We start from the raw sequence: 12,752 nt of genomic DNA on the forward strand, positions 1-12,752 counted from the left end.
TAGCCCGGCACTCAGAGGAGTGAAGACGATAGTTGGTTTCAGACTTTGCCTCCCTCCTGTGTCCCTCAGTATTCTTCTCTTGGCCATTTAGCACTGAATAATGTGGCGCCTCTTCGCCAACAAAGCCAAGCTTCTCCTCTTGGCCTTTCGCCCCCAATTTCCCCACAGGTTCAAGCCAACCCTCTCCGCCCTCTTGGCGCAGAACGCCTTGACAAACTCATCAAGAATTTCCCCACCTTTGACCCTGTTCCAGGTCAGCCAAACGATACTGAGACGTTCGTAGATGACATAGCGGACGCATTGGATGGCTACCCAGACGCTACGGGTTCTGACTGGGTTTACCTGTTGAAGTGAATGTCGAATAGACACGTGACGAGGTTCATTTGTCTACAACAGCAACACGTGCTAAACGACTACGCTAAACTTGCCACAGCTTTGAAATTAGAATTCAGTGGTTCTGCGACTCGCAAACACGATAGCTCACTGGCTAACAGTATAAATCAAGCTCAGAAAGAACACCCACAAGCTTACTGTCATAGGCTTCGTTCAGCTTACTTTGTTCTACTCACTGAAACAGGAATGGAAGAGCTGTTACCATTCAAACAAATGTTTCTGTTTAACATGTATCCTACCTTCATTACCTGCTTGAGCCCTACAGCCCACGTTGGCTTGCCTATCTTATAACTCAGAGAGCTTGAAGCACAGCTTTTGAGGAATCAAAAGCTCGCCACGTCAAGAGCCCTGACAACTTGGTTTTGAAGTTTGACCAGGAGCACTCACTCCAGTTAGAGGGTGCATTATCAGGTATTGGAGCATTGAGAGATGACGCATAACAAGGGTTTCTACGACGAATCCAATAACCACTGCGGTCGAAATAACTGTAAAGTGCGTCGCCATCGAAACGACTACCGCTACAATCGACCTGTTCACTACGTTCCTGCACCCAACCAAAACAAAGTATCAGAGCACAAGGGTAACAAAGGGTTAAAGGACGATCAAAAAGTAGACCAATGTTCTTAGATGCTCCACTTTGTGAAGAACTAAAGCAATAATTATTTTGAGAAAAGGGTAAAAGATAAGTCACAAGGACTAGACGGGGAATTGCTGGGCACCAGGTCCGCAGGAATTAACACCCTTAGCAAGTTAAAAATCTAATTTCTCCCGCTCTCACTCGAGACCCTATCCAGGGCCTGCTCGATCAAGAAACAAGCCCACAGGCTGTGTCTATAGACTCTGATACAAAGGTTGCCAAAAATAAGGTCAAAAGCTTCACTAAAACAAAGCCCACTCAAAATCAGAAGTCAATCTGTTTTCGCCTTGAACAGAAATGGCATACCACGTCATTGCGAATGACCACTCCCCTTCGTGGGGAATGTGTCCACTAAACGTAACTCTAAACGACCATACCTGGAAACAGTCCTGGGGGACTGCTTAACTTGTCATGTGCTAATTGATTCGGCCGCGACTATATCACTCACCTTTCAAACATTGTTCAATGATCTCAAATTGGCTTTGAAGCCAACTAAACATTGGTTAAAAGTGGAATGATGCGATACTACACTTCCAGGTTTCACTCAGACTACCTCACCTCTCACATTGAGAATCATGCTGAAACTAGACTTCCAGGACGTATCGCTTGTTCACGCTGTGTATGTTACCAGCCTTGAATCTGAACCCCTGTTACTCGGAGCAGACTTGATGAATCAGTTACTCCCACTGATGGATCGGTTACTCCCACTGATGAATCGGTTACTCCCACTGATGAATCGGTTACTCCCACTGATGGATCGGTTACTCCCACTGATGGATCGGTTACTCCCACTGATGGATCGGTTACTCCCACTGATGGATCGGTTACTCCCACTGATGGATCCGTTACTCCCACTGATGGATCCGTTACTCCCACTGATGGATCCGTTACTCCCACTGATGGATCCGTTACTCCCACTGATGGATCCGTTACTCCCACTGATGGATCCGTTACTCCCACTGATGGATCCGTTACTCCCACTGATGGATCCGTTACTCCCACTGATGGATCCGTTACTCCCACTGATGGATCCGTTACTCCCACTGATGGATCGGTTACTCCCACTGATGGATCCGTTACTCCCACTGATGGATCGGTTACTCCCACTGATGGATCGGTTACTCCCACTGATGGATCGGTTACTCCCACTGATGGATCGGTTACTCCCACTGATGGATCGGTTACTCCCACTGATGGATCGGTTACTCCCACTGATGGATCGGTTACTCCCACTGATGGATCGGTTACTCCCACTGATGGATCGGTTACTCCCACTGATGGATCGGTTACTCCCACTGATGGATCTGTTACTCCCACTGATGAATCGGTTACTCCCACTGATGGATCGGTTACTCCCACTGATGGATCGGTTACTCCCACTGATGGATCGGTTACTCCCACTGATGGATCGGTTACTCCCACTGATGGATCGGTTACTCCCACTGATGGATCGGTTACTCCCACTGATGGATCGGTTACTCCCACTGATGGATCAGTTACTCCCACTGATGGATCCGTTACTCCCACTGATGGATCAGTTACTCCCACTGATGGATCAGTTACTCCCACTGATGGTGATCTCATGAAGGACAGGAAACACACATTACTGTGTCTTTGGTTGCGTATACTTCTCAATTATGGGGTTTACATCTAAATGTTGTTAAACGTATATGATTACATATGAATCTATTTGTGAAAAGATGAAATGTGATGTTAGCCTTCTACATGCGAGTATGGGTTTTCATATCAAGTTTAACTAGTCAGTGGCCAAGTCCCCGTGAGCACAGCCATGACACAGCGTCATGGAACGTCCCCTTTTCTACAGAGTATAAAACCACTTCCGACAAAATGTACATTAGATCAGAAAACATGAGGCGGTAGCTACATGTTGAACTGGTTAACTTCTCGAGTAAGGTAGGGTGCAGCATTGGGAATTTTGGATGAAAAGCATGCCCAAATTAAACTGCCTGCTACTCAGCCATAAAACCTAGAATATGCATATAATTAGTAGATTTGGATAGAAAACACTCTGATTGAATGATGTCGGAGTATAACAGAACTCATATGTCAGGCAAAAACCTGAGAATAAATCCAACCAGGAAGTGGGAAATCTGAGGTTTGTAGTTTTTCAACTCTTTGCCTGTCGAATACAGTGTCTATGGGGTCATGTTGCACTTCCTAAAGCTTCCACTAGATGTCAGTCTTTAGAAACTTGTTTGATGCTTATACTGTGAAATGGGGCAAATGAGAGGGGATTGAGTCAGAGGTCTGCCAGAGAGCCATGGATAGTTAGCTTGCCTTCCATTGCATTTCTGAAGACAAAGGGATTCTCCAGTTGGAACATTATTGAAGATTTATCTTAAAAATCCTAAAGATTGATTCTATACATCGTTTGACATGTTTCTATGGACTGTAACGGAACTTTTTGACTTTGTCTGCACCTACTGATCATGCCTCATGAATTTTGATTACTGGGCTAAACACGCGAACAAAAAGGAGGTATTTCGACATAATGATGGACATTATCGAACAAAACAAACATTTATTGTGGAACTGGGATTCCTGGGAGTGCATTCTGATGAAGATCATCAAAGGTAAGTGAATATTTATAATGCTATTTCTGACTTCTGTTGACTACATAACATGGCGGATATCTGTTTGGGTTGTTTGGGCTCTGAACTCAAATTATTGCATGGTGTGCTTTTTCCGTAAAGTTTAAAAAAAATCTGACACAGCGGTTGCATTAAGGTGAAGTCGATCTAAAATTCCATGCATAACAGTTGTATCTTTTATCAATGTTTATTATAAGTATTTCTGTAAATTGAGGTGGCTCTCCACAAAATCCCCGGATGTTTTGGAACTACTGAAAATAACGCGCCAATGTAAACTCAGATTTTTGGATATAAATATGAACTTCACCAAACAAAACATACATGTATTGTGTAACAAAGTTCTTTGAGTGTCATCTGATGAAGATCAAAGGCTAGTGATTAATTTTTATCTTTATTTCTGCTTTTTGTGTCTGCTCTCTTTGGCTGGAAAAATGGCTGTGTTTTTCTGTGACTTGGCTCTGACCTAACAATCGTTTGGTGTGCTTTCATCGTAAAGCCTTTTTGAAATCGGACACTGTGGCTGGATTTACAACAAGTGTATCTTTAAAATGGTGTAAAATACTTGTATGGTTGAGGAATTTTAATTATGGGATTTCTGTTGTTTTGAATTTGTCGCCCTGCAGTTTCACTGGCTGTTGACGAGGTGGGACGCTACCGTCCCACATACCCTAGTGAGGTTAAGAACTACAGCTCTCCCAAAGGACAAGACCAGAGAACGTGGAGATCATTCCCACATTGAAATGGCAATGAAATCTACAAACTAAAGAAAAAAAACATACACTCAGAAATATGTAAATTGCTATTTCTTTTAGAATGAGCGGTTGTTCATGTTCAAAGTATTAGCAATTTCTATGAGTGCAGTTATCCTCTATGAGTTTCCCGCTCTTGAGCGTTCCCCACCCCTTTCCTTTGTCTACCAAGCCGCCATATCAGTTTTGTCCGCTAGGGACTTTTTCTTTGTATCATCTAGTAACCAATGTATGAACTATTTGTGCGTGTTTATGTAATTCTGTGATTGATTAAGTTAGTTAGTTAATCCAAATGTATATATCACTTATTCATGATTATATGCTAGGGTTCGTGCAGATATCCAAAGGTTTGCGACGTTCAGTAATGAGACTGATGAGGTCAAAATTCATTAATAAGCAACTGTTTTGATAAGATATGAAAATATCTGAAGAGTTATATTCAGGAAATTGAAACTCTAAACATGTTCCCGTGGTACCCAGACTTCCTAGTTAATTAAAGTTACATGTTTAGTTTAATCGCAAAATTAAATTACACAGAATTGATTTGATAATATACAGTCTTCACATTTAATGATAGTCAACGACACTACATACTCATTCAAGGGTTTTTCTTTATTTTTACTATTGTCTACATTTTAGAATAATGATGAAGACATCAAAACTATGAAAAAACACATATGTAATCATGTAGCAACCAAAAAAAGTGTTAAACAAATCAAAAGGTATGTTACCTTTGAGATTCAACATAGCCACCCTTTACAATGATGACAGCTTTGCACACTATTGGCATTCTCTCAACCAGCTTCATGGGATAGTCACCTGGAATGCATTTCAATTAACAGGTGTGCCTTGTTAAAAGTGAATTTGTGGAATTTCTTTCCTTCTTAATACATTTGAACCAATCAGCTGTGTTGTGACAAGGTAGGGGGGTATAGAGAAGATAGCCCTATTTGGTAAAAGACCAAGTCCATATTATGGCAAGAACAGCTCAAATAGTCAGTCAATTCGGCACATTTCAAGAACTTTGAAAGTTTCTTCAAGTGCAGTCACAAAAACCATCAAGCCCTATGATGAAACTGGCTCTCATGAGGACCGCCACAGGAAAGAAAGACCCAGAGTTACATCTGCTTCAAAGGATAGGTTCATTAGAGTTGCCAGCCTCAGAAATCACAGCCCAAATAAATACTTCAGAGTTCAAGTAACAGACTCATCTCAACATCAACTGTTCAGAGGAGACTGTAAATCAGACCTTCATGGTTGAATTGCTGCAAAGAAACCACTACTAAAGGACACCAATAAGAAGACTTTTGGGCCAAGAAACACAAAAAAAAATGGACATTAGACCGGTGGAAATCTGTCCGTCTTCGTGAGACGCAGAGTAGGTGAACGGATGATCTCCGCATGTGTGGTTCCCACGTAAAGCATGAAGGAAGTAGTGTGGTGGTGCTTTGCTGGTGACACTGTATGTGATTTATTTTGAATTCAAGGCACACTTAACCAGCATGGCTACCACAGCATTCTGCAGCGATAAGCCATCACATCTGGTTTGCGCTTAGTGGGACTATCATTTGTTTTTCCAAAGGATAATGATCCAACACACCTCCAGGCTACGTAAGGGCTATTTGACCAAGAAGGAAAGTGTTGGAATGCTGCATCAGATAACCTTACCTCCACAATCACCTGACGTCAACGCAATTGAGACGGTTTGGGATGAGTTGGACCGCAGAGTGAAGGAAAAACAGCCAACAAGTGCTCAGCATATGTGGGATCCCCTTCAAAACTGCTGGAAAAGCATTTCAGTTGAAGCTTCCATATGTGTTATTTCATAGTTGATGTCTTCACTATAATTCTACAATGTAGAAAATAGTCTAAATAAATAAAACCCTTGAATGAGTAGGCGTGTCCACTTTTGATTGGTACTGTATATATTTTTAAAACAAATTCATTTCAGGAGATCCGGCCTGTGTTTGCGCTGGTGTGACTTCAGATGGTCCAGTTGTTTGAAGCGGAGTCCACATACAGCACAGCAGTACGGTCTCTCCCCAGTGTGGATACGCTGGTGCACCTTCAAATTGTCCGCCCGTGTGAAGCGCTTGTCACACATAGTGCAGCGGTGAGGTTTCTCCTGCGTGTGAATGCGCTGATGCAGCTTGAGGTTCCAGAGCCGATTGAACTTGTTCCCACAGATGGAGCAGCAGTAGGGCTTGTCTGTGGTCTGGCTGCACTTGTGCCTCTTCAGGTCGGAGAAGGATGTGAAGCCCTTGCCGCAGTGGCTGCAGAGGTGGAGTCCCTCTGCCTGGTGGACCCTCTGGTGGACCTTGAGGTTGCAGGCCTGGGTGAAGGTCTTACCGCACTGGGTGCGCGAGTATTGAGGTCCAGACCCTGACTCTGTGCTAAACCCTCTACCCATTTCGTGTTTCTGCTTATGGGCCTTGAGAGAAACAGCGTCTGGGAAGGTCTTGGTGCATTGATTGCAGGCGTGACACCTCCCCTCTCCTCTCACTCTTCCCGTTACCTGCTCTTGTGAACGATCTCTGAGGTTTAGAGACAGTCCAAAGTCGTCAGCGGCATCATACAGGCTCTCTGTGTTGTTGTTGTGGGCTGAGCTTCCAGAGTGGATGGAGGTTAGCCCCCTGTGGCCGGCTCTGCTACCTGACTCTGGGACACCGTGTTCAGGGTACAAGACACTGGAGTCCTGCAGGTACCCCTCCTCGTTTATCAACAGGCAGTTCCGTTCTCCCACCTCTGGGTGGGGGGATGGTGTTGGCGACGCCACCTGCTCCCTCTGGCTCTGATGGGGGTCAGGCATGTGGGAGCGATGGTGATGGTCTGCTCCCTCAGACCCTCCCAGGTCCACCTGGTAGTGACCCACAGCTCCGTAGCTCATCGCCCCCAGACGAGACGGAGAACCAGGAAACCTATCCAGCCCTTCTATGTCTGCAAGATGGCCGCCACCACCACTTCCATCGCAACCAGACTTCTCAAAGCCGCCCACCAGTTCCTTCATGCTGTAACGAGGGCGGTAGAGAGGGTCGGTGGGGTCCCCTGCGTCTCCCTCAGGGCCCGGAGGTTTAGGCCCCTGGTCTAGAACAGATCCCCAGTCAGCCTGGCACTGCTGCAGTGCTTGCTCACTGAAACTCTTACTGGGCCCAGAGACGTCCGAACCGTCGGCCCCTGAAGAACACAGGAGACATGAGGCATTGGCAATAGTAGAAACTGTAGTAGAGTAACTAACGCTCAATTTGAACTTAAAGTTTCAGGTTGACTTGTTATAATACCAATGACAACGTATTAGAAGCTACTCTCCTTATCATTCTCATCATCATAAAGGTTGGCTATTGTCTGTTATGTTTGTTGTAAACTCCTCAACTCACTGTCCAGGCAGAACTCCCATCTCTCCCGTAGCTCAGTGTTGTGGAGAGGCTCCTCTTTCAGCAGACTGTCCAGCTTCTGACCTCCGACCTCTGTGGACTGGATGAGGAAATTAATGAGTCGATTCTGACTCAATTATGGATAAACTGACTGAACAGAGCTGACATGATGGTCCCCTATTCTTCCTGACAATCAGTTCTAATCTGTTCTGTACAATATAGTTCTAAACGAACATTCCGTTACACAGGTGTTTAGTCCCCTACCTACCTCAGAGATTCTCCTAGGGCTGGTGGCCTCAGCCTCCTCCAGGTCATGGAAGGTTGTTTCCCCGGCCACGCCCCCACAGCTGCTCCACTCCTCCCCTGATACCTTCTCTTGCTTCAGGCCACACCCCCTCTCCTGAATGTCTCCTGAATAGAAACCAAGTAAAAGTTCCTATAAATGTACTTGTTATTTTGAGAACCATGAGCCAGACCAGGGTGAAGCAGGCGCTCTGAAGTTGAGCCAGACCAGGGTGAAGCAGGCGCTCTGAAGTTGAGCCAGACCAGGGTGAAGCAGGCGCTCTGAAGTTGAGCCAGACCAGGGTGAAGCAGGCGCTCTGAAGTTGAGCCAGACCAGGGTGAAGCAGGCGCTCTGAAGTTGAGCCAGACCAGGGTGAAGCAGGCGCTCTGAAGTTGAGCCAGACCAGGGTGAAGCAGGCGCTCTGAAGTTGAGCCAGACCAGGGTGAAGCAGGCGCTCTGAAGTTGAGCCAGACCAGGGTGAAGCAGGCGCTCTGAAGTTGAGCCAGACCAGGGTGAAGCAGGTGCTCTGAGGTTGAGCCAGACCAGGGTGAAGCAGGCGCTCTGAAGTTGAGCCAGACCAGGGTGAAGCAGGAGCTCTGAAGTTGAGCCAGACCAGGGTGAAGCAGGCGCTCTGAAGTTGAGCCAGACCAGGGTGAAGCAGGCGCTCTGAAGTTGAGCCAGACCAGGGTGAAGCAGGCGCTCTGAAGTTGAGCCAGACCAGGGTGAAGTACCTGTGACTACAGGTGTGGGAGACATTCAGAGATGATTTTGGACCGGTAGGAGCGGCCGACCCGTACGTTGTGTCAGGTTGGGTAAAGGACAAACTGGGAGCGGTTACATCTGTGACAGATCCGAGAAGTGGAATTGTTTTGAGTTTGTGCTTCCTCCGCCCAAAGGCAGGGGGCGCTGCACATCACACGTTTCAACTTGTGTCGTGCTTTGCTCTCTGGAGCAGGACACCACTCAAAGGAGTGACCGGTAGAGGTGGATCAGTTGAAAAGGAATACTCCTAGTATTTGTGACGCCCGCCGTTTGGTGAGTTGTAGACCCGGTGGCAATGGTGAAACAGAGTTTCTACCTGATGAAAGTCAAGTTAGGTTATATTTGATATTCTGTGAGGGCCCATGTTCCGAACATGCTATGGTGCTTCAGGTGTCAAGGATTTGGATATTGCAGCAGTGTGTAGAAGGGACCATCCACAATCTCAGAAGTGTGCAGGAGGGTGTAGTCAGACAGTGTAACAAAGGGATAGAGAAACACTGTGTCAACTCTGGGGACACCCATGCAGCTGGGGATCCCAAGTGCCCTGTGAGAGAGACGGGTTGAGATTGCCAGAGTTCAAAAGGGACAAAATGTTCCCTATGCTGAGGGGGAGTAGAGGATAGCCCAAGGATACCCCCCCCCCCCCAAAAAAAATCTGCAATCTGCACTCTGACCTGCGAACGGCAGCAATCTAGTCTGCCGGAAAAACACACGAAGACGAAGTAGTAAAAGGAAAGAAACATTGTGGATAATGGAGTCTCCTCACATCAGATAAAGGAAAGGAAACATGTTTATTAAGATGCCACCACCAATTCAACTGTCTGGTCAGTGATCACCAAATGATGGATGCTAAACATTACAGCAGCCCCACTCGTGACTCCTTCATATATACACTGAAAGTACAAAACATTAGGAACACCTGATCCTTCTATGACCAGGTGATTTTCCATACTTACAAAAAAACACTTTTCGCTCAAATTTTGTGAACAAATTTGTTTACGGTCGCTGATAGTGAGCATTTCCACCTGACAGGTGTGGCATATCAAGAAGCTGATTAAACAGCATGATCATTACATAAGTGCACATTGTGTTGGGGACAATAAAAGGCCACTAAAATGTGGAGTTTTGTCACACTACGCCACAGATTGGCATGCCAGGAATGTCCACCAGAGCTGTCGCCAGATAAATGTCATGTTAATTTCTCTACCATAAGCCATTTTTGAGAATTTGGCAGTACATCCAACTGGCCTCACAACCACAGACCAGGCACCCTGACAGCTGATGAAACTGTGGGTATGCACAACCGAAGAATTTCTGAACAAATTGTCAGAAACCATCTCAGGGAATCTCATCTGCGTGCTTGTCGTCCTCACCAGGGTCTGGTAACCGACTTCAGTGGGCAAATGCTCACATTCGATGGCCACTGGCAGACTGGAGAACCATACTCTTTCAACTGTACTGGGCAGATGGCAGACAGCGTGGATGTCGTTGTGTGGGCGAGCGTTTGGCTGATGTCAACGTTGTGAACAGAGTGCCCCATGGTGGCGGTGGGGTTATGGTATTGGCAGGCATAAGCTACGGACAATGAACACAATTGCATTTTATCGATGTCAATTTGAATGCAGAGAGAAACCGTGATGAGATTCTGAGGTCCATTGTTGCGCCATTCATCCTCTGCAGTCACCACATGTTTCAGCATGATAATGCTTGGCCCCATGTCGCAAGGATCTGTACACAATTACTGGAAGCTGAAAATATCCCAGTTCTTTCATGACCTGCACACTCAGATATGCCACCCATTAAGCATGTTTGGGATGCTCTGGATCGGCGTGTGTACGACATTGTGTTCCATTTCCCACCAATATTCTGAAAATTTGCGCAGCCATTTTCTGAGGAGTGGGACAACATTCCACAGGCCACAATCAACAGCCTGATTAACTCTACGTGAAGGAGGAGTATCGCACTGCATGAGGCAAATGGTGGTCACACCAGATACTGACTGGTTTTCTGATCCATGCCCCTACCTTTTTATAATGATATCTGTTACCAACAGATGCATATCTGTATTCCCAGTCATGTGAAATCCATAGATTAGTGCCTAATGAATTGATTTCAATTGACGGATTTCCTTATGTTTACTGTAACTCAGCAATAACTTTGAAATTGTTGCAGGTTGCATTTATATTTTTGTTGAGTAGATATGTCTTTAAAAGTCTCTCAATCCTCACCTGTCTGTGAGGTTCCAGAGCTTGTCTCCACGTCAGCTCTCCCACAGTCCGCACACTTCCCCCTCTGGCCTCCCTCTCTATCCCTCTCCTTGCGACTGTTCTCCGACCACTGCAGCCGCTTCTTCAGCGACTCGACCTGCTCCCGGCTCCGGAACACCTCTTCCAGGAAACTATCCTCCACCAGCCTAGTGATCTCGTATATGGCTGACTTTAGGACCGTCTCCATGACCCCGGAGAGCTGAGACTGGAAGGTTACGATGGCTTCAGACATCATGGCAAACTGTCTATGTGTAGCTAGCTACAGTTATGAGATCGTAAAGTTTACCTACTTTTGTTCAGGTTGGTCAGTGTTACGATCCAGTCTATCAAAATGATATGAAGCTAGCTAATTAGCTAACCTTAGCAGAAAAGATACTGGTAACTAAACCGCTTTTGCCTCCACCAATAACTGTCCTATTGCAATTGTTTTACCATTTTGAGATATAAGCTGTAGTACTTACTGTATATGAGGCTATTCTAATAAATATAAATACCAGATGTATTGAGAGAAAGTAAGGCTATGGTAGTTGGCATGCTACTTAGCTAGACAGGCAACACAAAAAGCATCCATTAAAAACAGTCGAACTTCCGGAAACAAACCAACGGGTTGGGTAGTGGGACAATCTACATCGGAACGCTCTTTACTGGAGTAAAAAGACAACCTTTATTTAAGCAATAGCTTTGTATGTTACACGTCTACTGTTATTGACGTTCAAAATATAATTCAGGAATTATTATATATTAGGATACAGACCCTTACAGTTTTTATTGTATACATTGTTATATATATATATATATATTATTACATCACACGAACATTGTACAAAACCAAACAATATACAAATATCATATACTGTGGACAGTTCTTTGATAAATTGCTATTTATACCTTTCGGGGATGATAAATAATATTCTAAATAGATTAGACTAATATTGAAACGTTTTATGAAACTTATTTTAATGGAATTTTCCCAATAAAATGAAGCAAACAAAATTAATGTATTGACAGTCACTTCGCATGTATGTAAAATAAAAAAAGATAACATTTGGTAATGCTTACAGGTTTACCCATTTTATCGCTAATGTATATTTTCATATATGCCAAAAATATTTCGCTATGAAAACAATCAGAAAATAAATGCCCTATAGTCTAATTTTCCAATTCACAAAAGCTACACTTATTTTCTACATTAATTGCATATTTAGAAATAAGACTATTACAATGATAACATCTGTAAAGAATCTTGTAAGAAACGTCTCTTAGTTATTTGATAACTAATAAAGTATGTGGATTATGTGAAATGGGAACACGGAAAAATACGACGTCAATTCATGCCGTCAGTGATCTTCTGGTCAGAGCTCTATAAAGAGGCCGGAGTTGGAATTCCGAGTTGAATGACCGTTCAAATCGATTTTTCAAAGTCGGAGCTAGTTTTTTAAATTTCTTCTTCGATGAGGTTTAACAGCCGGTTGGCATCCAATATGCTGCATTACCGCCACTTACTAGACTGGAGTACAACTCCTTTATGCTTTGCTTGAAAATAACAATAAAAAACAACCCTACTCCACTATTTAAATATATTTAGTCCTACCTCATGCCAACAACCTGAAAGAGACATTACCACTTAACACATCCTGTAACTCTTCTGATGGCAAGTCTCTCACACCCAAATACCTCT

At 44.5% G+C, this 12,752-nt stretch overlaps 2 protein-coding genes across 48 annotated transcripts in view; both read right to left on the minus strand.

The window, feature by feature from the left end:
* LOC118372071 (zinc finger protein 135-like) overlaps nt 1–12,752 on the minus strand; it is a 95,524-nt gene that overhangs the window by 50,098 nt on the left and 32,674 nt on the right. The window lies entirely within an intron of this gene.
* LOC127924225 (zinc finger protein 16-like) lies at nt 4,985–11,839 on the minus strand. The gene is made up of 4 exons (XM_052508756.1): nt 11,036–11,839; nt 8,031–8,173; nt 7,766–7,862; nt 4,985–7,565 (listed from the first exon to the last, which is right to left on the minus strand). The coding sequence occupies exons 1-4, from the start codon at nt 11,307–11,309 to the stop codon at nt 6,334–6,336; spliced, it is 1,746 nt and encodes a 581-aa protein (XP_052364716.1). The 5' UTR covers nt 11,310–11,839; the 3' UTR covers nt 4,985–6,333.

This window comes from Oncorhynchus keta, unplaced genomic scaffold (genome assembly GCF_023373465.1).
Source record: "Oncorhynchus keta strain PuntledgeMale-10-30-2019 unplaced genomic scaffold, Oket_V2 Un_contig_3860_pilon_pilon, whole genome shotgun sequence".
Taxonomy (NCBI): Eukaryota; Metazoa; Chordata; class Actinopteri; order Salmoniformes; family Salmonidae; genus Oncorhynchus; species Oncorhynchus keta.

What these genes read in the sequence shown, in the direction of transcription:
- LOC127924225 (XM_052508756.1), bottom strand. Translation starts at nt 11,309, where the DNA reads ATGATGTCTGAAGCCATCGTAACCTTCCAGTCTCAGCTCTCCGGGGTC. An exon ending in CTCTGGAACCTCACAGACAG is followed by an intron (nt 8,174 to 11,035) that starts GTGAGGATTGAG and finishes GTTTCTATTCAG; the next exon opens with GAGACATTCAGGAGAGGGGG. An exon ending in ATGGGAGTTCTGCCTGGACA is followed by an intron (nt 7,566 to 7,765) that starts GTGAGTTGAGGA and finishes TGTGTTCTTCAG; the next exon opens with GGGCCGACGGTTCGGACGTC.